At 45.2% G+C, this 23,207-nt stretch overlaps 1 protein-coding gene across 5 annotated transcripts in view; it reads right to left on the bottom strand.

Annotated features, from left to right (window-relative positions):
- Positions 1-23,207, bottom strand: part of LOC121280139 (transcription initiation factor TFIID subunit 4-like) — a 333,722-nt gene that overhangs the window by 292,605 nt on the left and 17,910 nt on the right. For all 5 annotated transcript variants that reach the window (XM_041191822.1, XM_041191821.1, XM_041191823.1 and 2 more), the window contains exon 2: positions 10,840-11,006. In XM_041191822.1, the coding sequence (XP_041047756.1) occupies positions 10,840-11,006 (167 nt within the window). The remainder of the gene's footprint in view (positions 1-10,839; positions 11,007-23,207) is intronic.

Genomic DNA, 23,207 nt, shown 5'->3' with positions numbered 1-23,207 from the left:
ACCGAGCGATTATTTTGCAATGCCTATCGGTCCGTCTGCTCATGTGCTCTCATAAAAGGTGGCTGTTTCAGGACTGCGTGTAGGTACTGAGGCCCAAAAAAGCCAATTCTGAGCCAAGAGCTGCTTGCTGCCTGCCTCAGGCAGGTCGAACCAATTGAGAGGAATGCATTGGGTAGTACCAAGCTGGCAAACATGTGAAGCTGCTCAGCAGAATTACAGCAAAAGCTGCAAGAGGCAGACCGCTTTCCGTCCTCTGACTCAGCAGACCTTTCGTTAACCATGTTCGTTCCATAATGCCGAGGAGCTTCCCCTCTGCGTGATGTGCTTGACTTGTTTTGGGTGCCTGATTAGGTGAAGCCCTTGCCACAGGCTTGACAATGCAAAGAAAGGCTTCTCACTCATGTAGATGCACTGGCAGCCAGTCAAGCTCTAACAATAGGCAAAGGACGACTTTGTCACATGAGCCTGACCACAAGAGGGATTGTTGAACTTGAAGACACCACTGCGGCTGCACATATGTCACACCAGGTTGCTGAATTTTAATTAACATTTCTGCCTTGAAGTTGTAACCTTAACCTTTGCTCCATGGGTCTGAATTGATGAATTGTCAGTTGCAGAACGAGAAAAAAATAAAACTCCAAAGAAGTAACTAACCCATGAAAGTATAAAGAATTTTATTTTACCAGCCAAAGACAACAATAATTAGAATTGCAGAACCCTAGACAAAAGAACCGTCACATTCTACCATCTCACCATTCTCACATGACTTGCACTTTCCTCAGCTATGAAATCACGTCATACAGTCCGGCATAAAAGGATTTGCTGATACTCAAAATGTCGGACTGCAAGGACTTTAGTAAACCATGTTCTTCCTTCAGGCTGATCACAGAGTTCTCTCCATGTACCTTCTGGGAGAAGAAATGTGAACACGCCTCATCCTGCACCACAGGGTAGACTCTGGACCGGAAAATGATCTTGGAAGCCTCCGAACAAAAGAGCGAAGCTTGAAGGCTCTTCACCTCTTGGAGGTCCTCTTTGACATCGACCCCTATCGTCTGCAGCCGGAGCAGGTTCTGCATGTTTTTCTGGAGTCGGGATATTACCCTCTGTTCTTTTCTAGCATTCTGAACACCTTTGAGGATGAATACCTTCTTGACATTCTCCTTGATCGCTTGTCAGGGACTCAAAGGAGCTTCACAATTTTCCAACCTTTGTAATTCCTTGAGTTCCTCAATGTTCTCTGGGGTCAGCAGTTGCACATTCAGCTTCCACATTCCTCTGCCAACTTCCTGGTCTTCCTGTGAGTGACAGTCAGCCAGTAGGAGGCAGTGATCAGAGATGAACACTGGCTTGACGTCGGTGGATCTGACCGTGAACACCCAGGGCACAAACAGGAAGTCTATCCTGGACCGGATAGACCTGTCTGGCCGCGACCAGGTGTATCTTCACAGTGCTCCATCTGCATGGTTACTGAAGACATCGTGCAACTTGGCATCCTTTACTGTTTCCATCAGGAGTCTGGACGTGGCGTTCAATCTGCCTTCAGCCCTGCCGGATCGTCCAGCTGCATCAATGATGCAGTTGAAGTCACCACACAGAATGACCGGCCTGGAAGTCACCAGCAGCAGTGGAAGCTGAAGGACCGCCAACCACTTGCTGTTTTGCCAGAGCAGAACATTCTTGTACAATACGTCTGCTACAAGGAGGCGCTTACCCATCACCTTGGAGATGGTGGAGTTGCCTCCTGGCATTAGAACACCCAGGCAGGAGGAACGTGAGTCGTTTCCTCCTGACCAGATTGATGGCCATGGGAGCACCATCAAGGCCACTGCCTGTAGGAGCTGAGATGCTGTATCATACACTCCTGCAGAAACACGTCAGCTTTGACCTTGGCAAGGTAATCCAAGGTCGCAACGCATCGCGTCACAAATTTAACACTATGCACATTAATGGACACAATCTTATCCCAAATCCTTTTATACTGGATTGTGTGACATGAAGCCCACAAACAGTACAGCCTCCCAGGCCTTCCTGTCCTCTACCACAGAGGTCTTAGACAACAGTACATGCCCACGCAAAAGATGTAACATCTGCCCCTTCACTTCCACTCTCCTCACCGTCCAAGGGCCCAAACACTCCTTTCAAGTGAAGCAACATTTCACTTGCATTTCCCCCAATTTAGTCTACTGCATTCGTTGCTCCCAATGCGATCTCCTCTACATTGAAGACCCCAAACGTAAACTGGGCGACCGCTTTACAGAACACCTGCAGTCTGTCCGCAAGAATGACCCAAACCTCCCTGTCACTTGCCATTTCAACACTCCACCCTGCTCTCTTGCCCACATGTCTGTCCTTGGCTTGCTGCATTGTTCCAGTGAAGCCCAATGCAAACTGGAGGAACAACACCTCATCTTCTGACAAGGGACTTTACAGCCTTCCGGACTGAATATTGAATTCAACAACTTTAGGTCTTGACCTCCCTCCTCCATCCCCACCCCCTTTCTGTTTCTTCCCCTTTCCTTTTGTTTTTTTTTCCAATAAATTATATAGATTTTTCTTTTTCCCACCTATTTGCATTATTTTTAAATATTTTTAAATCTTTTAGGCTCCCCCCACCCCCACTAGAGCTATACCTTGAGTGCCCTACCATCCATTCTTAATTAGCACATTCGTTTAGATATATATCACCAACTTCAACACCTCTGTGTTCTTTTGTCTGTGACATCTTTTGATGATCTGCTTCTATCACTGCTTGTTTGTCCCTACAACCACACCACCCCCCTCCACTTCTCTTCCCCCACCCAACCCACCACCCCCCACACACCCACACACCTTAAACCAGCTTATATTTCACTCCTTTCCTATTTCTACTTAATTCTGTCGAAGGGTCATGAGGACTCGAAACGTCAACTTTTTTCTTCTCCACCGATGCTGCCAGACCTGCTTAGTTTTTCCAGGTAATTCTGTTTTTGTGTTGTACATGGGAGAGTCTGGTCAAACCATCAGCTCTGGATGAACTAATTAAGGCCCTTGAGTCCTTCGATAAGAGTAAAACTCCCGGAAGCGACACCTTGCCGGCTGAGTTGTATTCAGCTCTGTGGGACTGGTTCGGCCCAGACCTGGTGGAAGTGTACGAGAGTATGCTTCTGACCGGTAGCACATCAGAATCCGAGAGGAAAGGCATCATCACCCTCATCTACAGGGGGAAAGGGAGGAAATTAGAAATTGGCGACCTGTTTCACTGCTGAATGTGGACTATAAGATTCTGTCCACGGTCATCGCCAATCAGGTCAAGTCTGCTCTGAAGTTTGTGATCCACCCTGACCACACCTGCGTGATACCCAGCAGGGAAATCTCTGACAGCCTCACGCTACTCAGGGATACAATTACCTATGTACAGGACAGGGGTGTGGACACCTGCCTCATCAGCCTGGACCAGGAAGACACCTTTGACAGAGTATCACACACCTACATGGTGGATGTGCTCTCCAAAATGGGATTTGGGGAGGGAAACCCACAAATGGATCCAACTGCTCTACACAAACATCTGTAGTGCAGTTTCAATCAGTGGGTGGGAATTTTCCAATTAAATCTGGAGTCAGGCAACGCTGCCAGCTCTCCCCTTTCCTGTTCATGTGTTGCATAGAACCCTTTGCTGAGTCCATCAGGAAGGATCCAGGCATAAGAAGAGTGACGATCCCAAACAATGGAAGCACTCAGGTCAAAGCCTCCCTATACATGGACAATGTCACCGTCTCCTGCTCAGATCCACTGTTAGTATGCAGACTGATTAACATCTGCAATCAGTTCGACATGGCCTCGGATACCAAGGTAAATCGCGGCAAGAGTTGAGGCCATGTTCTTTGGGAACTAGACAAACCGATCCTTTGTCCCCTTCGCTGTCAGGTCAGACTGCCTGAAGGTGCCGGGGATATGGTTCGGAAAGGCCAGGGCATGCGTTAGAAACTGGAAGGAGCGAGTAGTCATGGTGAAGAAAAAAACGAGGCATGTGGAAGCGACAGTTCCTCTCCATTGCAGGTAAGAACCTGGTGATCAGGCGTGAGGCCCTCTCGGTGTTGCTATATGTGGGGCAGGTCTGGCCCATTCCTCACTCCTATGCTGTGACAATCACTCGAACCATATGCCACTTTATCTGAAAGTCGTAAGTGGACCATGTTTGCAGGGACACAATGTACAAACCTCTGGATAAAGGGAGAAAAAAATGTGCCCAACATCACCCTCATCCTGATGGCCACCTATGTGTGTGGCTGCATTAAGCTATGCGTCGACCCTTGGTATTGCGAGCTGAGGCTCTACCTGTCCCCGGTGCTGCAAAGAATGGGTCTGGCTATGCCGCCGTGGAACATTCCAAGTAGTTGGGCCGTGCCGCACCACCTGTCCCTCATGGAAAAATTTATATAGAGAAACACCTTCAACCACAAGTCCATCAGGCAGTGATCGGCACATAATGTCCTAGAGGCCCTGAGGGAAAAGGAGAGGGTGGATCCTGTTGGATGGTTCCCCGAACAGACTGTCAAAGACATCTGGCAAAATGCCTCATCGCCAGAACTCTCCAACAAGCACCAAGGCATAGCCTCTCTCCCCGTCAGATCCTTCCTACACGCCAGGAGTCTCACCTCCTCCGCACGTTGCCCTCGAGGTGGCTGTTGGTGGGGAAGAGACCGTTGTTCACCTCCTTATGGAACGTGCCTTTGCAAAGAAGGTCTGGAGAGAGATGCGATAGTTTTTGTTGAGGTTCATCCCAAGCAGCTCTGTGACACAGGACTCTGTGCTCTACAGGCTGTTCCCGGGGGGGACACAGCGCAATAAATATCAACTGCAGCTGGAAGATTATCAACTCGGTAATAAACGCTCTTTGGTCTGCCCAAAACTTGTTGGTCTTCCAGACTGTGCAGACTGGTACATTCCAAGGACTACGCACTAAAGGACTAACTAAAGCTTGGGGCAAAGACGCAATGGGGAAAAGTCGCTGTCTAAGGCCTTTCAGTCATAATGCACCGAAGGGCTGTGAACTGTATAGAATCCCTCGGGCTGTATGACTCACAATGAATGCTTGCATCATAGTTGTATTGGGGCGCCTCAAAGTGTAACATGATCTATGTAAACAATGTAAATACCATTACACTGACTGTTATGACCATTTTGAAATGTCTGTAATGTTCCTTGACTGCATTGAAGCAATTCAGGGTGCAACATGACCTTTGTGGAAAAGATGAATCTAATAGCACTCTCTGTGATGGCCATTTTGAAATGTTTTGTAATGTTCTTTCAGATATTTTATGAATAAAGTAGTTTTGCAAAAATAAATAATACAAAATCATAATAGCAATCTAAATTCTGCCTGCCCCGACATTGGATCAAATCACATGTTCCAGACAAACTGCTGGGTGTGTCTGGTTCTCCAAGGGTACAAATTAGAAATTTAGTCCAATCCACTTGTGTTGCAAATCAACACTGTAAATAAGGAAGATGCTTAACAAGATAGTACAAGTCCAGGGAACTGAAGCCCAGAGCTTAATATCGTTGGTAAGGAAAATAATAGAATTCCTACTAAAGGGGAAAATAGAAAAACATAAGACGACCAAAAATATAGTCATGAATAATCAACATGCATTTCAAAAGGGGAAGGCTTATTTGACCAGCCTCATGTAATTCTTGAAGATAAAATAGATAGCAGACAAGGGTAATGCAGCATAATTTATCCAGGTTTACCAAGGACCATCAATGCAATGCCACACAATAGACTAATGAGTTGAAGGTCAGAGGATGAAGCGTCTGGAGTCAGACAAGTAGACAAACAGAGAGCAAGCGTAAAGCTTGGATATTCAGGATGGGAGGAGGTGAAAAGTGGAGTCCCACAAGAATCGGTTTTGGGACTACTGTTGGTCACAATTTATATTAACAATCTTGACTTTGGAATCAAAAATACAATTTCTAAATTTGCAGATGTCATTAAATTGTGGAAGGACAGGCAATACTGAGGAGGACTGTAACAAATTACAGTATAGCATTAATAAATTTGCAGCCTGGCCATATAATTGGAAAATGAATTGCAACAGTTAACTATGAGGTATTATATTTTGATTAGAAAAATAAGGTGGTCACATATTGGAAAATAAGTATCTGAAGTATCTGAAGTATCTGAAACAGCAAGGGAAGCAACAGGATCTGGAATTACAATATACAAATCACTCCAGATTATCACACAAATCAATAAGGTCATAAAAAAGTAAATCAATTATTGGGGTTCATTTCCAGAGGGATAGAATCGAAAAGTAGAAAAGTCATGTTCAACTTGAAGTGTACCTTGGTTTTACCACACTTGGATTACTGTGTACAGTTTTGGTCGCCATATTATAAAAAGGATAGATTGGCACTGAAGAAGGTACAAAGAACGATTTACAAGGATGTTTCCGGAAATGCAGGGTTATACCTATCAAAAGATGATAAACAGGCTACATCTCTTCTCTTGAAAAGGGAATGCTGTGGGCTCAGCTAACAAAGGTCTTTAAAATGATCAAGGATTTTAATGGAGTAGACACAGGGTGCTTCTAATTGTGGGGAACAGCAAAACTAGGGCCAACAACATAAGATAGTTATCAATCAAGTAACATATTCAGAAAAATGTCTTTAACCAAACAATGCAAGAAAGTGGAATTTGTTACCACAGGGAGTTACTGAGGCAAATCATATAGATACATTTAATCAGAAGCTAGTTAAGTACATGGCCAAATGGCCTATCTTTTATTCTCTATATTCTATATAACTTTATGTGAAATAAATGCAACCATAAAAGGCGAACAGAATCCTTAGTTTTGTACTGGAGGCATAGAATGTAAAGCATAGAAGCAAACCTGTACAGTAATATATTGGACCAGCAGTCTGATTTTTGTTTCCGGTATCCATTACAGAAAGGGTGTAAAAACAATGGAACAAGATCTAATAACAATTCACAAGAGCATTATTGGGAATAAGGGGTCAGTTAGGAGCAAAAATTATGAAATTCTTTTTTTTTTCAGTAAAGCTGGGAAGATTTAAGAGGTGACCTGGAAGAGGTCTTTATAATTGTGGAGGATTAAAAGGGGATTCAGTGACAGATGACAAGGGAGCACATGTTTCAGATCATCACAAACAAATTTCCAAGAGGTGGTTTGCTAAAACATTCTTACACAGTAGATGGTTAGAAAACGTAATTTTCTACACATGCATGCAGTTAAAGCAGTGTTAAAACTGCTTTGAATAGGGAATTACCACCCTCTCCACATCTCTCTCCTCCTTTCAGATGTTCCTTAAAACTTAGCTCTTTGACAAAGCTTTTAGTCACCTGTCCTACTATCACCCCTTTTGAGGCTGTGTGTCGAATTTTGTTTGACAATCGCTCCAGTGCAATACTTTAGCACATTTTATGACATTAAAGGTACTGGATACAAATAAGCTGTTGTTGTAGGTCACCGCTTGAGAATGAGGTGACTGAGATTAAGGGGTGGGGTTCATGTGGAGGAAGTTACAAGCACAGATTTGATGCAACAAACGTTAGTGTCCTACGTTCTGCTATTACTTTCCAACAGGGTTTGCTGCGCATCAATATGGCGAGGGGGTGAAGCGCTGTCTGCTTTTTTGCCCTCCACAACCTAAGACCCAATGAAGCACATTTACTATTGCCCCAGCCAGCTGAGCTCACCACAGACCAAGGGTCAAATCTGGGTCTTTGATGGTTTCTATGACTCAGCACCACATCAAGCAAGACAGCACACACTGAGCTGTCAAGGAAGCTAATATTCTGAGTGATGAGATTTGGCTTGGTGAGCCCTTACAGCTGAAAAGGGAGCTGATATCTTAGGCGGTCTGGAGAGTTTGTCTCCTCTCAAATACATGAGAAAGAATAAAACATTACTAGAACAAAAGTGAAGGTATAAACATGATTTATTAAAATTTACAGACAATAATAGGTGGAATAAGAAATGCATAAATATATATATCCAGCACTTTTCAGAAGAATTTTATTCCCAAGAAAATAAGACTTTATTAACCAAATTTCACTTTTGTTTCAGTTAAAACAAAACATCAAAAGAAATAAAACGAAAACAATCAGCCAATGGGTACACTGTGACACAAAGTTCATGCCTCACATTTGATTAAATTTTCCCAGGGACAGGTAAAATCTGAAACAACTGCCCTGTTTCCTGCAATTCAGATTCTAAACACCTTCCATGTAATCACTCCCTCTACCCACACCCCAGTTACCACTGAGAGTGAAGGCCCTATGACGCTCCCCTACCAAATCCAGCCTTCTCCGCCCACCGAAAATCTTTATCAGACTCTCTTGGTCAGATTTCCGTGCTGTCATAATCCTTTCCCAAGCACACTTATTACCAAAAGCCACTGGCATCAGATGCCCTCTGCTGCACCATCCAAATGAACATGCTGCAACTGAGACCCCGATTATAAGTGGTAAGTGGTTTGTTCCACCATAAAGAGTATCACAGCTGAGCCTTGTCTTCCCAAATCGTGCAATTCCCAGGGGAAAAGCATCCAGAGTGAGACCAATTTATTTTTTTCCTTTCAGGCCGATTGCACTGACACAAGTGCCTGTTAGATTTACATCACAGAATGAGTATTCATACGTGCACCTACATCTGAAAAGCTTATGATGGCTTCTCCACCTGGTACATCTGTATTCAGCCAAGTTCAACTAATTAACATGAACCTCAACCAAACCTGGGACATTTTTATCCCAATGACTTTAGTTCTATCCCTTGTTAAACAATCCAAAAAGCTGGAGGGAGAGGGTGGCCAAGTGGGAGAGGGGTTTATGTTGGTGAAATGTGTATTTTGCTTGTGGGCAAATTGTAAGTTTTCCTACCTGATGGATGATATTTCTGACTGGCCCAATGGATGCATCTGTTGAAAATAAAGAACTGAATTGTTTTTGAGATATCTTATCCGTAATTTCTGAAAATCAGCTTTCCCACTACTTAAGAGTGAGAGAGAGATGCTCAGAGCCATAATGAAAGTTCTTTACAGAACCCTTCAAAACTAACCAGAAAACAATCGATTCTGTGTTGAACAGGGGTTGTCCATTCCATCCAACTTTCTTTGTAGTTACTCTTTAGGGTTTTCCTTTCTTCCCTCCCCTTTTAGATATTCGTCCAAGTCCCTCCACTCCTTCATGTAGTATATCATTCCCTCCTCTGCTTCCAAGCCTCTACCCATGTCCCACTTGAATTTAGTAACAGGCTGGGGTTGATTCCAATTTTGATTATTTTTTCTCCTTATTTGGGGCAGGGGTGGGAATGGGGAATGCAGAGGATGAGAATAAACAACTTACTTTTCATAGACCCACCTCCCCAACTCCACACTCAAGGATTCAACATTTATCTTAGAAAAAAGACTTGCATTTATATAGTGCCCTTCATGGCCTCAGAAGGCCCCAAAGTGCTATACAGCCATTGAAATACTTTTGATATATAGTCACTGTTATCATGTAGGAAACACGAGAGCCAATTTATTCACAACAATCTCCCACAAACACAAGTGATAGTAACCAGATATTCTCTTCAAGTCACATGGGTTGAGGGACAAATGAGGGTCACTAGGAGAACTCCCCTACTCATCTTTGAAATAGTGTTATGGGATCTTTTACATCCAACTGAGGGGTCAGATGAGGCTCCGCTTAAACATTTCATCATTAGACAGCACCTTTGACTGCATCACACAGGGAGTGTCAGCCGACATTTTCCGCTGAAATCCCTGGAGTGGAGTCTGAATCCATTAACTTCTAGCCAAAAGGTGAGAGTTCCGCCCTTGAGTCATGGCTGACTCCTGCATTCCAAAGGTTGATAACCTATATAAATAGACCAACATGGTTGAAGTGCCCAAACACCATCACCTTCGAAGGGGGAGGTGGGTTTAGAAAGTTTTGAACCTGAAGCTCCCCTTTCACCCTAACAAACTTCACCGAGGTAGCCACTCAGCCAGAAAACAGAACAAGGAAGAAGTTTCTAATGATAAATTTCTTTGCCAGTCATGAGGGAGGTGATGCACAACCAGAGTATGATTCCTTCCAATAACTCCAATGAGAAGGAACCAGAAGTAGAAAAGCCTGGGGGCGGAGTGGGGCAAGAGCTGAATGGTGGGGGAAAAGGGTTAGAGGAAGCAGAGGGTGGGCAGATACTTTCAACTGAGTCTATGAATCTGCTCTCAGGTTAAGGGAGCTAGATTTCAGAGTGATGTCAGGGACCCATTGCTCTAACACTGTCCAAGTATAAAAAGCTTATCTTTTCCTTCCCCTGTATTGTTGATATGTTTCTGCCCCAGATACTTCACACTACTGTTAATAAGCCCAATTATAAGCCTCTGCCCATGCCCCACTTAAACCAGTTACCAGTCAGAGGTGAATGATTTCCATTTTGACACCCTTTTTGAGAAGGGGAGGTTTTGGCAAATGACTTGAAGGATCAACACCCCCAGCTCCCTGAACCAACATGACAAGATCAGAAATGCAATGCAGTCAACTACAAATTCAAGCCCACCATCCCATTGCTGTGCTCCCCAGGGACTGAACAATCCCAGCATGCCACCACCTTTCCTGGCTTTGTATCAGGGCAGCATCTTGAAAACCTTAAACAAAACAGGGTTTTGCATGAGATTCCTGAGCAATTAAGAGTGTATAAACACAATGGCACAGATAGAATAGTAAGTGTGAAACAAGGAGTCTTCGCACTGCAAAGGAGTACCCAGTATGTGTCTGCAAGCACCACTCATTGTCTCTAACTGATTAACCATCTGACCAAGCAAGAGAATTCAGTCAATTCATACCTGGGCTGATGCTAGGCGGAATGTCGCACCACTTGTCGGAGCAGAAGGCTTGGGAGAGATGCTTCCTGGCCGTTGGGTCTGGGCTTGAACCTGTGCATGAGCCTGGGCCAACGCTTGCTGAGGAACCATGACAAGCTGCCCACTCTCTGTCCGGACCAAAATCATTCCTGGAAAAGGAGGGAGTGAGGAAATTATTAAAGTTTGTTGACAGCTATTTTAATTTCATATAGAAAACACACATTAAAAGCAATCAAGACACAGAAATTTCAGGACAAAGCTTGCTAGGCAGCACAGAGTAAGGATCTTTTACACTCACCTGAGGGCAAATCGGGCTGCAGTTTGACATCTCATCCAAAGGACACCACCTCCAGTAACCCTCAGTACTGCACTGGGAGTTTCAGTCTAGACTTGTGCTCAACTCTCTGGAGTGGGACATTAATCCACAATCATCTGACTCAAAAGTGAGAGTGCTACCTGATACATCCATCAAAGTAACTAAAAGCTCCTTCGAGGTCATTAAATAAAATTCTGGTTTCCTCATGTGCTAAATTCGTTGGGTTTTTTTCTTCCCAAACCACTTTCGCTTTTGGTGAAACACAGAGTAACATAATACCATAATACCTGAAGCAGAGAGAACCTTAAGTCTCGCAGCTCACATTTAACACGATCCTGATGACATTCCTGTATTGAAGGCAACTCCAATTTCAAACCATTTTTTTTAAATGGAGATTTTCAGACGATTTTAACAATATTGCATCTGAATGTAGAAACTGCTCTATACGTATAGACATAATACATCAGAAACAAGCGTGGAGTAATATAATTACTCCCATACAAATGTAGATTAACAAATAAAATCCACAAACAATAATCCTTTACACCACGAGAGGGAGCTGCACACAATGCGATTGGCACAGTGACAAACCAGTTACAATAAAACTCGAGGCCAAGTAAAAATTGCACTCCTCACATTGACCCTGAGGATTACAGTCACATTCCTGCAACATAGTCAAACACAGAAGCAGACAACAATTGATTTTGAAAGATTCTTCCGTTTTCACACATTCCCAACCTCCTCTTCATTTTACCTGAAGGAACAAGCAAATAATCTGATGCAAATGAAAGTGCCACAAAGGAACTATGCCATGAGCTTTGTTCCCAGGTGGTGGCGTTTACTCAAAAATCACACTCTTCATCACACAGAGAGAGAGAGAAAAAAATCAGCAAGAAACCTGAAAATGACAAACACATCTTGACAAACCTAACATCAGCTCGGAGGTAATGTGCTAAACTGAGTTGGTAGAAACAGTTAAAACAACAGTGGTAAGACGCAAATGGGATGGAAGATCAGAAGAGGAGGTGGTGCATTGGCCAATTAGTTAAAAGCCCATGCAATGACTGGGAATTGAAAGCCCTCCAAGTCTTAGGCAACAGTTCTGGTTTCTCCAGAGAATTTGCTAAGTAAAAGAGATAAGCTTATCTAAGTCAGCTCAGTGTGTTACACACATTGTTCTATCCAAGTCACATTCTGCCATATGATTGATTCCAAACACTATTACAAAGCTGTAGAGTTAAAAGGAGAATCACCAATTTTCCATGGTTTTGTAATGTTCATAGATTTCATACACTACTATTCACCAGCACAAATAAGATTTGTCAAAAGAAATGTTGAAAAATAAAAAGTTTCTGTCTGCCTGATATTGTGTACTCTCTCTCCCTGTAGATACAGATCTAATTCACCAAAGCCAATTTTCCAGTGGGTTTTTACTGCTAATGGCTGGGGTTCAATCGCCTCTTTGACAGCATTAGTTCACAGGGCTTCGAAGTTCGAAAACTTACTTTAAAAGGAGGGTCAGGTGAAGGCTGCTGTCTCCCTGTGAGTTGCTTGTGAAAAAAAACACCAACAGGAATGTGGGCAATCAGCCTATAACGAAGCCACTGCATGGACAACTCCAGCCATCGAGTCCAAATTCCCAGGTGCCAACTCAGGGAAAATGAGACAGAGGACTCGGCCACTCACATCAAGGAAAGTGTCACCAAAAAGAGACCAAAAACCAGATAAACCCCAACTCCATCCCCATAAAAGTAGATAAGCTGACCATCACAAATGTCTATAAGCCACCAAATGATCTGTGGACCAACATCACTGTACAGCCTGCAGGCCAGCCAATCATCTACATTGGTGACTTCAACAGCCAATACCACATGTGGAGGTAGCTCAACACCACCACGGGAAAGCAGCTGTCAGACTGGGCCTAATGCTCATGTACAATGCAAAGCAGCTTGGCACATTCCATTCCACCTGATGGAAAGAAGGACTAATCACCTGATCTTTGCTTCACCACTGCCCACTGATGTGCACCCACTAAGTTCATCCCATCGTCTCCCTCTCCCAACGTCATCCAACTCTCACTCGCACCACCCTTTAATTACTGTCCATAAACCCAAAGCCAAAACCAAACTGGATTCTGTGTGAGGGCAACTGAGATGCCTACAGTGGATACTTACAAACCACCATGAACTGGATCCCAGCCTTCCCCAAAAGCTACAAACATTTCTCAAACAGGCAGCCATCAAATTCATTCCCAGAGCTTCAAAAATACTTTGATTGCCTGCTGGGCCACAGTATATGAACACATCCTGGAAAAATAAAAGGAAAATGCAGAAACCCACGTTGCTACAGCACTCCTCATCCCTTGATGAAGGGCCCCTTATACGATGGCGGAGAAGATAGACTTCAAACACTCAAGCCGAAAAGTGTGGAAACTCCTGGGTTGTCTGGGAGCAGCCGAGCAACAACCACATCAGTGGCGCAGAATCGACGGCGATGCCATCGCTCCATGGCTCCAAATAAACTCAAAGACAATAACCAGCAGAGAAAATAAGCTGAAAGCAAAAATGGCCCTGTGCAGTCTTTCAAGACTGCCCCATCATAGACAAGCTTGTCAAGCCCTTTAACACAACAGGAAATGCACAGCAACCAAGTAAATAGGCCCCAAGCCATTTGCTCCCCATGAAAGCCTGAAGCTGAAGTAGGGCGCATCAAAGCCATCCTGCGGGATAATGGCTACCCTGATCACATCATTGCTCACTGTATATCACTCACACTCATGAATGGGCCTAAGGCTGCACTTTCAGTCCTAAAAAGTGCCCAATCTTTTTTTTTTATTCATTCACAGAGTGTGGGCTTTGCTGGCTGGGGCAGCATTTATTGCCCTTCCAGAGTTACCCTTGACAAGGTGGAGGTGAGCTGCTTTCTTGAAATGCTGCAGTGTAGGTACACCCACAGTGCTGTTAGGGAGGGAATTCCAGGATTTTGACTCAGCAACAGTTAAGGAACAGCTATACATTTCTAAGTCAGGATGGTAAGTGACTTGGAGTGCAACTTCCAAGTGATTTGGAGGGGAACCTCTGCTGCCCTTATCCTTCTAGATGGTAGGGGTTGTGGGTTTTAAAAGTGTTGTCGAAGGAGCCTTCGTGAATTCCTGCAGTGCATCTTGAGGATGGTGCACACTGCCGCTACTGTGCGTCAGTGGTGGAGGGACTGAATGTTCGTGGATGTGGTGCCAATCAAGTGGGCTGTTTTGTCCTGGACACCGTCAAGCTTCTTAAGTGTTGTGGGAGCTGCACTCATCCAAGCAAATGAGGAGTTTTCATCACACTCCTAACTTGTGCCTTGTAGATGGTGGACAGGCTTTGGGGAGTCAGGAGGTGAGTTACTCGCTGCAGGATTCCTAGCATCTGATCTGCTCTTGTAGCCACAGTATTTATGTGGCTCCTCCAATTCAGTTTCTGACCAGTGGCAACCCCCAGGATGTTGATAGTGGAGGATTCAGTGATGGTAATGCCATTTAATGTCATGGGGTGATGGTTGGATTCTCTCTTGTTGGAGATGGTCATTGCCTGGCATTTGTGTGGTGCAAATGTTACTTGCCACTTGTCAGCCCAAACTGGATATTGTCTAGATCTTGCTGCATTTGGACATGGACTGCTTCAGCATCTGAGGAGTCGCGAATGGTGAACATTGCGCAATCAGCAGCAAACAACCCCACTTCTGATTTTATGATGGAAGAAAGGTCATTGAGGAAGCAGCTTAAGATAGTTGGGCTGAGGGTACTACCCTGAGGAGTGTCCTGGAGCTGAGGTGACTGACCTCCAACAACCACATCTTCCTTTGTGGTAGGTATGGCTCCAACCAGCTGACAGTTTCCGCCGATTCCCATTGACTCCAGTTTTGCTAGGGCTCCTTGATGCCACACTCAGTCAGAAGTTGCCTTTATGTCTGTCAAGGGCAGTCACCCTCACCTCAGCTCAGGAGTTCAACTCTTTCGTCCATGTTTGAACTAAAGCTGTAATGAGGTCAGGAGCTGAGTGGCCCCGGCAAAACCCAAACTGGGTTTTTATTGCTAAGCAAGTGTCAATTGATAGCACTGCTGATGACCCCTTCCATTACTTTACTGATGATGGAGAGTAAACTGATGGGCCAGTAATTGGCCGGGTTGGATTTGTCCTGCTTTTTGTGTTCAGGACGTACCTGGGCAATTTTCCACATAGCTGAGTAGATGCCAGTGTTGTAGCTGTACTGGAACAGCTTGGCTAAGGGTGCAGCAAGTTCTGGAGCACAAGTCTTCAGTACAATTGCTGGAATATTATCAGGGCCCATCGCCTTTGCAGTATCCAGTGCTTTCAGCCGTTTCTTGATATCACATGGAATAAATCGAATTGGCTGAAGACTAGCATCTGTGATGTTGGGGAACTCTGTAGGAAGCCAAGATGGATCATCCACTCGGCACTTCTGGCTGAAGATTGTTGCAAATTCTTCAGCCTTATCTTTTGCACTGATGTGCTGGGCTCCTCCATCATTGAGGATGGGGATATTTGTCGAGTCTCCTCCTCCAGTGAGTTTAGTAGTCCATCACCATTCACAGCTGGATGTGGCAGGACTGCAGAGCTTAGATCTGATCTGTTGGTTGTGGGATCGCTTAGCTCTATCACTTACTGCTTATGCTGTTTGGCCCTGTATTATAGCTTCACCAGGTTGACACCTAATTTTTAGGTAAGCCTGGTGCTGCTCCTGGCATGACCTCCTGCACTCTTCATTGAACCTGGGTTGATTCCCTGGCTTGATGGTAATGGTAGAGTGGGGGATATGCCGGGCCATGAGGTTACAGATTGTGTTTGAGTGGTATTCTGCTGCTGCTGATGGCCCACTGCAACTCATGGATGCCCAGACTTGAGTTGCTAGATCTGTTTGAAATCTATTCCATTTAGCATGGTGGTAGTGCCACACAACACAACGGAGGGAACCCTCAATGTGAAGGAAGGACTTCATCTCCACAATAATGGTGCAGTGGTCACTCCTACCAATACTGTCATGGACAGATGCATCTGCAGCAGGCAGGTTGGTGAGGGTGAGGTCAAGTATGTTCAAGGATTTGAAAATTACTGCCAGGGCCCCTGATATTTCTTCCCTTGCCTCCCTCAACAGCCATCCCATCCGGGCCTGTAGATTTTTCCAATTTTAAGGCCGCTAAACCCGCTAATACCTCCTCTCTCTCTATGCAACTTCCTCTAATATTTCACAGTCCTCCACCCTGATGCCTATACATGCGTTGTCCCTTTCCATTGTGAAGACCGACTGAAAGTACATTCAGGACTGACCCACGTCTTCCAGGCCCACACACATTACCTCTATGGTTCCTAATTGGGGAGGGGGGGTTCCCTCACCAGCTGCTGCAGACCCAGTGTAGCAGCCAAATCCTTTAGAACTTGGCCAGCTCGTCTATAGTGGTGCTACCGAGCCACTTTTGGTGATGGACATTGAAGTCCTCCACCCAGAGTGCATTCTGCATCCTAGCCACCTTCCATGCTTCCTCCGAGTGATGTTCAACATGGAGGAGTACTGATTCTTCAACTGAGGGAGGGCAGTACGTGGTACTCAGCCGAAGGTTTCCTTACCATGTTTGATCTGATGCCATGAGAGTTCACAGGGTCCAGAATCGATGTTGGTGTTTCCCAGGGCAACTCCCTCCCAACTGTATTCCACTGTGTCGCTGCCTCTGCTGGGCCTGTCCTGCCGGTGGGACAGGACATACCCAGGGGTGGTGGTGGAGGAGTCTGGGACATTATCTGTGAAGTATGATTCCATGAGGATGACTATGTCAGGCTGTTGCTTGACTAGTCTGTGAGACAGCTCTCCCAATTTTGGCACTAGCCCCCTGATGTTAGTAAGGAGGACTCTCAACAGGGCTGCGATTGTCTTTGTCGTTTCAGTGCCTATGTTGATGTTGCGTGGTCCATCTGTGCCTTTGTAGCGGTTTGTTACAACTGAGTGGCTTGCTAGGCCATTTCAGAGGGCATTTAAGAGTCAACCACATTGCTGTAGGTCTGGAGTCACATGTAGGCGACAGGTTTCCTTCCCGAAAGGATATTAGTGAACCAGATGGGTTTTTACAACAATCAGCAATGGTTTCATGGTCATCATTAGACCTTTAATTACAGAGTTTTATTGAACCCCACCAAGGTGGGAACCTGGGTCCCCAGAGCATTACCTTGGGTCTCTGGATTACTAATCCAGCAATAATACCACTACGCCATCGCCTCCCCATTTAAATATATAAAAAGCAAGGGAATAACTAAGAAAAGAGTAGGGCCAATTAGGAACCATAGAGGTAATGTGTGTGGGCCCGGAAGACGTGGGTCAGTACTGAATGTACTTTCAGTCGGTCTTCACAATGGAAAGGGTCAACGCAGGTATAGACATCAGGGTGGAGGACTGTGAAATATTAGAGCAAGTTACATAGAGAGAGAGAGGAAATATTAGCGGGTTTAGCGGCCTTAAAATTGGATAAATCTACAGGCCCAGATGGGATGGCTGTTGAGGGAGGCAAGGGAAGAAATATCAGGGGCCCTGGCAGTAATTTTCAAATCCTCTCTGGCCACAGGTGAGATGCCAGAGGACTGCTAATGTCATCTCATTATTCAAAAAGGGAGGAAGGAATAGGCCAGGAAATTACAGGCCAGTCAGTCTAACCTTGGTAGTGGGGAAGCTACTAGAAAAAATTCTGAGGGACGGAATATATCTGCACTTTTAGAGACATGGATTAATCAGAGATCGTCAGCATGGGTGATAAGGGAAAGTCGTGTTTGACAAATATGATCGAATTTTTTGAGGAACGAGGAGTATTGATGAGGGTAATGCATTTGATGTGGTCTACATGGACTTTAGCAAGGCTTCTTATAAGGTCCCTCATGGCAGACTGGTCAAGAAAGTAAGAGCCCAGGGGATCCAAGGCAAAGTAGCACGTTGGATCCAAAAGTGGCTGAGAGGCAGAAAGCGGAGGGCGATGGCAGAGGGATGTTTCTGTGATTGGAAGTCTGTTTCTAGTGGGGTTCCACAGGGCTCGGTGCTGGGGCCTTTGCTATTAGGACTTAAATGTAGGGGGTATGCTTAAGAAGTTCACGGTGACACAAAAAGTGGTAGGGTGATAAATAGTGAGGAGAATAGCCGTATACTGCAGGAGGATAGCAATAGACCGGTAAGGTGTGCAGAGCAGTGGCAAATGGAATTCAACCCGGAAAAGTGTGAGGTTACGCACTTGGGGAAGGTTAACGAGGCAAGGGATTACAAAATGAATGGTAGGGCCCTGGAAAGTACTGAAGATCAGAGGGACTTTGGTCTGCATATCCACAGATCACTGAAGGTAGCAGGGCAGGTAGATAAGGTGGTTAAGAAGGCATATGGGATACTTGCCTTTATTAGCTGAGTGGGAAGATTATGATGTTACTGCATAAAAAGCTGGTTAGGTCACAATTGGAGTACTGCGTGCAGTTCTGGTCACATTATGGGAAGGATGTGATTGCACTAGAGAGGGTGCAGAGGAGATTTACCAGGATCCTGTCTGGGCTGGAAGGTCTGAGCTATGAGGAAAGATTGGATAGGCTGGGGTTGTTTTCCTTGGAGCAGCGAAGGTTGAGAGGGGACCTGATAAATTGTATAAAATTATGAGGGGCATAGATAGGATGGATTGGAATGCACTTTTTCTATTAGTAGGGGGGTCAATAAAGAGTGGGCAGAGATTTAAGATAAGAGGTGGAAGGATAAGAGTAGATTTGAAGAGAAATGTTTTCACCCAGAGGGTGATGGGAGTCTTGAACTCACCGCTTGAAAGGGTGGTTGAGTCACAAACCCTTGTAACATTTAAGTAGTATTTAGATATTCACTCGTGTTACCATAGCCTCCAGGACTATGGGCCAAGCGCTGGAAAATGGGATCAGTGTAGTCAGATCTTTGTAGACCATTCCGGACACGATGAGCCAATTGTGCTGTAAACGCCTGAGTCTAAGGACAAACATTTGTTCAACAGTCCTCCCACTGAATCCAAAGGATGCAGCGGAGGCATTGCTGATGGAATTTCTCAAGTGTTTTTGTGTCATTGATACACAGTCCAGGTCTCACTGTAGTACAGGAAAGTGATGATGACAACTGCTCTTCACACTCGGGCTCTCTGCCATTATTTATAGAAGTCTTAGCTGGTGCAGTTGATCCAGTGTTGCATCACCTCGTCAATTGTAGCCTTTTGAGAGAGGTACCTGCAAAGGTATGGGAGGTCTCAACATATTCCAGGGTCTCTCCTTCAACATATATGCAAGGTTAAATATTTGGCTGACCAGGTGTGGTTAATGAGTTTTGTTTTGGAAATATTCAAGGACAAGCCAAGCCTCTTGTAGGCAGAATTCAAGAGATAGAGTGGCTTGCAAATCTGCTAGAGAGTGGACAATGACACTGCAGTCATCCGCAACCTTAGATTATTTATTTCTATAGTCAGCAGTTTAGTTTTCGGACAGAGGTTAAAGGGTTTTCCATCTAGGTAGTGTTGATATTCACACAGAAGTACAATTATCTTTGATGAGGTGAGTAGCCACTGTCAGGTAGATTGTGAATAGTATGGAGGCGATCACACAGCATTGCTCGACATCAGTCTGGATTTTGATGGCATCTGTTTCAGACCTCCCACTTGAGACTGTTACAGTCAGAATATCATTTAGGGGAGGTGATGGCATAGTGGTATTATCACTGGACCAGTAATCCAGAGACCGAGAATAATGCTCTGGGAACATGGTTAGAATCCCACCACATCAGGTGGTGAAATTTGAAACCAATAAAAACCTGGAATTAAAAGTCGAATGATGACCACGAAACGACTGTCGATTGTCATGAAAACCCATCTGGTTCATTAATGTCCTTTAGGGAGGGAAATCTGCAGTCTTTACCTGGTCTGGCCTACATTTGACTCCAGATCCACAATAATGTGGCTGTCTTTTAAATGCCCTCTGAATTGGCCAAGCAAACCACTCAGTTGTATCAAACCATTGCCAAGTCCGAAAGAAACGGACAGACCACACGACATCGACCAAGGCACCAGAAACAACAACAACGGCGGCAAACTCAGCCCTCTCAACCCTCCAAAATTCTCCTTGCCTGGGGGGCTAGTGCCAAAATTGGGAGAGGTGTCTCTCAGTCTAGTCAAGCAACAGCCTGACATATTCATCCTCACGGAATCATACCTTATAGACAATGTCCCAGAAACCACCATTCCCTCCCACTAGTAGGACAGACCAAGCAAAGGTGGCGGAACAGTGGTATACAGTCCTCAACAGCGACCCTGGACCCCATGAAGTCTCAGGGCATCAGATCAAACATGAACAAGGAAGTCTCCTGGTAACTACCACTTAGCGTACCCTTCAGCTGATGAATCAGTCTCCACATTGAACAGCACTTCGAGGATGTGATGAGGGTTGCAAGGACTCAAAATGTCCTCTGGGTGGGGGCCACCAAGAGTGGCTTGGCAGCACCTTGAGAGACTGAACTGGCTAAAATAGCTGCCAGACTAGGTCTGCAGCAGGTGGTGCAGGATCCAACAGGAGGGAAAAACACACTTGACCTCATCCTAACCAACCTGCCTGCAACAGATGCACCTATCCGTAAGTGTCAGTAGGAGTGACCACTGCACATTCCTTGTGGAGACGAAGTTCCACCTTCACATTGAGGATACCCTCCATCATGTTGTGTGGCACTGCCACAATGCTAAGTAGCACAGACTCCAAACAGATCTAGCAACTCAACACTGGGCAACCATGAGGTGCTGTGGGCCATCAGCAGAACTGTACTCAACCACAATCTGTCATCTTATGGCCCGGCATGTAACCCACTTTACCATTATGTCCAAACCAGGGATCAACCCTGGTTAAGAGTGCAGGAGGGCATACCAGGAGCAGCACCAGGCATATCTAAAAATGAGGTGTCAACCTGAAGATACAACACAGGACTACTTGAGTGTCAAACAGTATAAGCAGCAAGTGATAGATGGAACAATTTCAATCATGACGATTAAACAAAAATCTGGTGAAGGCAGCTCCACAAATATCCCCATCCTCAATGATGGGGGGAGCCCAGCACATCAGTACACAAGGCAAAGCTGAAGCATATGCAACCATCTTCAGCCAATAGTGCCGAGTAGATAATCCATCTCGGCCTCCTCCGGAGGTCCCCAGCATCACAAGTACCAATTCAATTCACTCTGCGTGGTGTCAAGAAATGGCTGAAGGCACTGGATACTGCAAAAGCTATGGGCCCTGACAATATTCCAGCAACAGAACTGAACACTTGTGCTCCAGAGCTTGCTGTGCCCTTAGCCAAGCTGTTCCAGTGCAGCTACAACACTGGCAACCACCCGGCTATGTGGAAAATTGCCCAGGTATATCCTGTACACAAAAAGCAGAACAAATCTAACTCAGCCAATTGCCGCCCCATCAGTCTACTCTCGATCATCAGTAAGGTGATGGAAGGGGTCATCAACAGTGCTTTCAAGCTCACTGACGCTCAGTTTAGGTTTTGCCAGTGCCACTCAGCTCCTGACCTCCTCACAGCCTTGGTTCAAACATGGACAAAAGAGCTGAATTCCAGAGGTGAGGTGAGAGTGACTGCCCTTGACATCAAGGCAACATTTGACTGAGCATGGCATCAAGGAGCCCAAACAAAACTGGAGTCAATGGGAATCAATGGGAAATCTCTCTGTTGGTTGGAGTCATACCTAGCACAAAAAATGATGATTGTGGTTGTTGGAGTTCAATCATCTCAGTTCCAGGGCATCACTGCAAGTGTTCCTCAGGGTAGCGTCCTTGGCCCAACCATCTTCAGCTGCTTCATCAATTACTTTCCTTCCATCATAAGGTCAGAGTGGATATATTCGCTAATGCTTGCACAGTGTTCAGCACCATTCGCAATTCATCAAATGCTGAGGCTGTCCATGTCCAAATGCAGCAAGACCTGGACAATATCCAGGCTTGAGCTGGCAAGTGGCAAATAACATTTACACCATACAAGTACCAGCCAATGACCATCTCCAATAAGAGAGAATCTAGCCATTGCAACTTGACCTTTAATGGCATTACCATCTATGAATCCCCACTATCAACATCCTGGGGGGTTACCACTGGCCAGAAACTGAACTGGACTAGCCACATAAATACTGTGGCTCCAAGAGCAGGTCAGAGTCTAGGAATTCTGTAGCAAGTAACTCACCTCCTGACTCCCCAAAGCCTGACAACCATCTACATAACACAAGTCAGGAGTGCAATGGAATACTCCCCACTTGCCTGGATGAGAGCAGCTCCCAGAACACTCCAGAAGCTCGACACCAACCAGGACAAAGCAGCCCACTTAAATGGCACAACATCCACAAACATTCACTCCCTCCACCACCAATGTACAGTGGCAGTAGTGTGCATCATCTACAAGATGCACTGCAGGAACTCACCAAGCCACCTTAAGACAGCACTTTCCAAACTCACAACCACTGCCATCTAGAAGGACAAGGGCAGCAGACACATGGGAACACCACCACCTGGAAGTTCCCCTACAAGCCACACAACATCCTGATTTGGAAATATATCGTTGTTTCTTCACTGTCACTGGGTCAAAATCCTGCAACTCCCTCGCTAACACCACTGTGGGCATACCTACATCACAGACTGCTGCAATTCAAGGCGGCTGTTCACCACCTTCTCCAGGACAATTAGCGATGGGCAATAAATACTGGCCTAACCAGCAATGCCCACATCACATGAACAGATTTTTTTTAAAAATCATGAAGCAGGTGCAGAATTATGATGAAGTTTCATGAACATCTAAACCTTTGGAGCACAATCCACAGAGCCTTGCAAATTAAATGTCATCAGGTCAATAAATGCAATGAAGAGATCCTGGTGGTGTTCTTGACATCTCTCTAGGATTTCTGGCTATATGGACTGAATCAAAGGTTCCTGTGGAAGGTCTAAAGCCCCAATGGATCTGGGAGGATTTCCTC

This window comes from Carcharodon carcharias, chromosome 7 (genome assembly GCF_017639515.1).
Source record: "Carcharodon carcharias isolate sCarCar2 chromosome 7, sCarCar2.pri, whole genome shotgun sequence".
Classification (NCBI taxonomy): Eukaryota; Metazoa; Chordata; class Chondrichthyes; order Lamniformes; family Lamnidae; genus Carcharodon; species Carcharodon carcharias.
The sequence above is the reverse complement of the archived record's forward strand: the minus strand, read 5'-3'. Positions and strand labels throughout refer to the sequence as shown.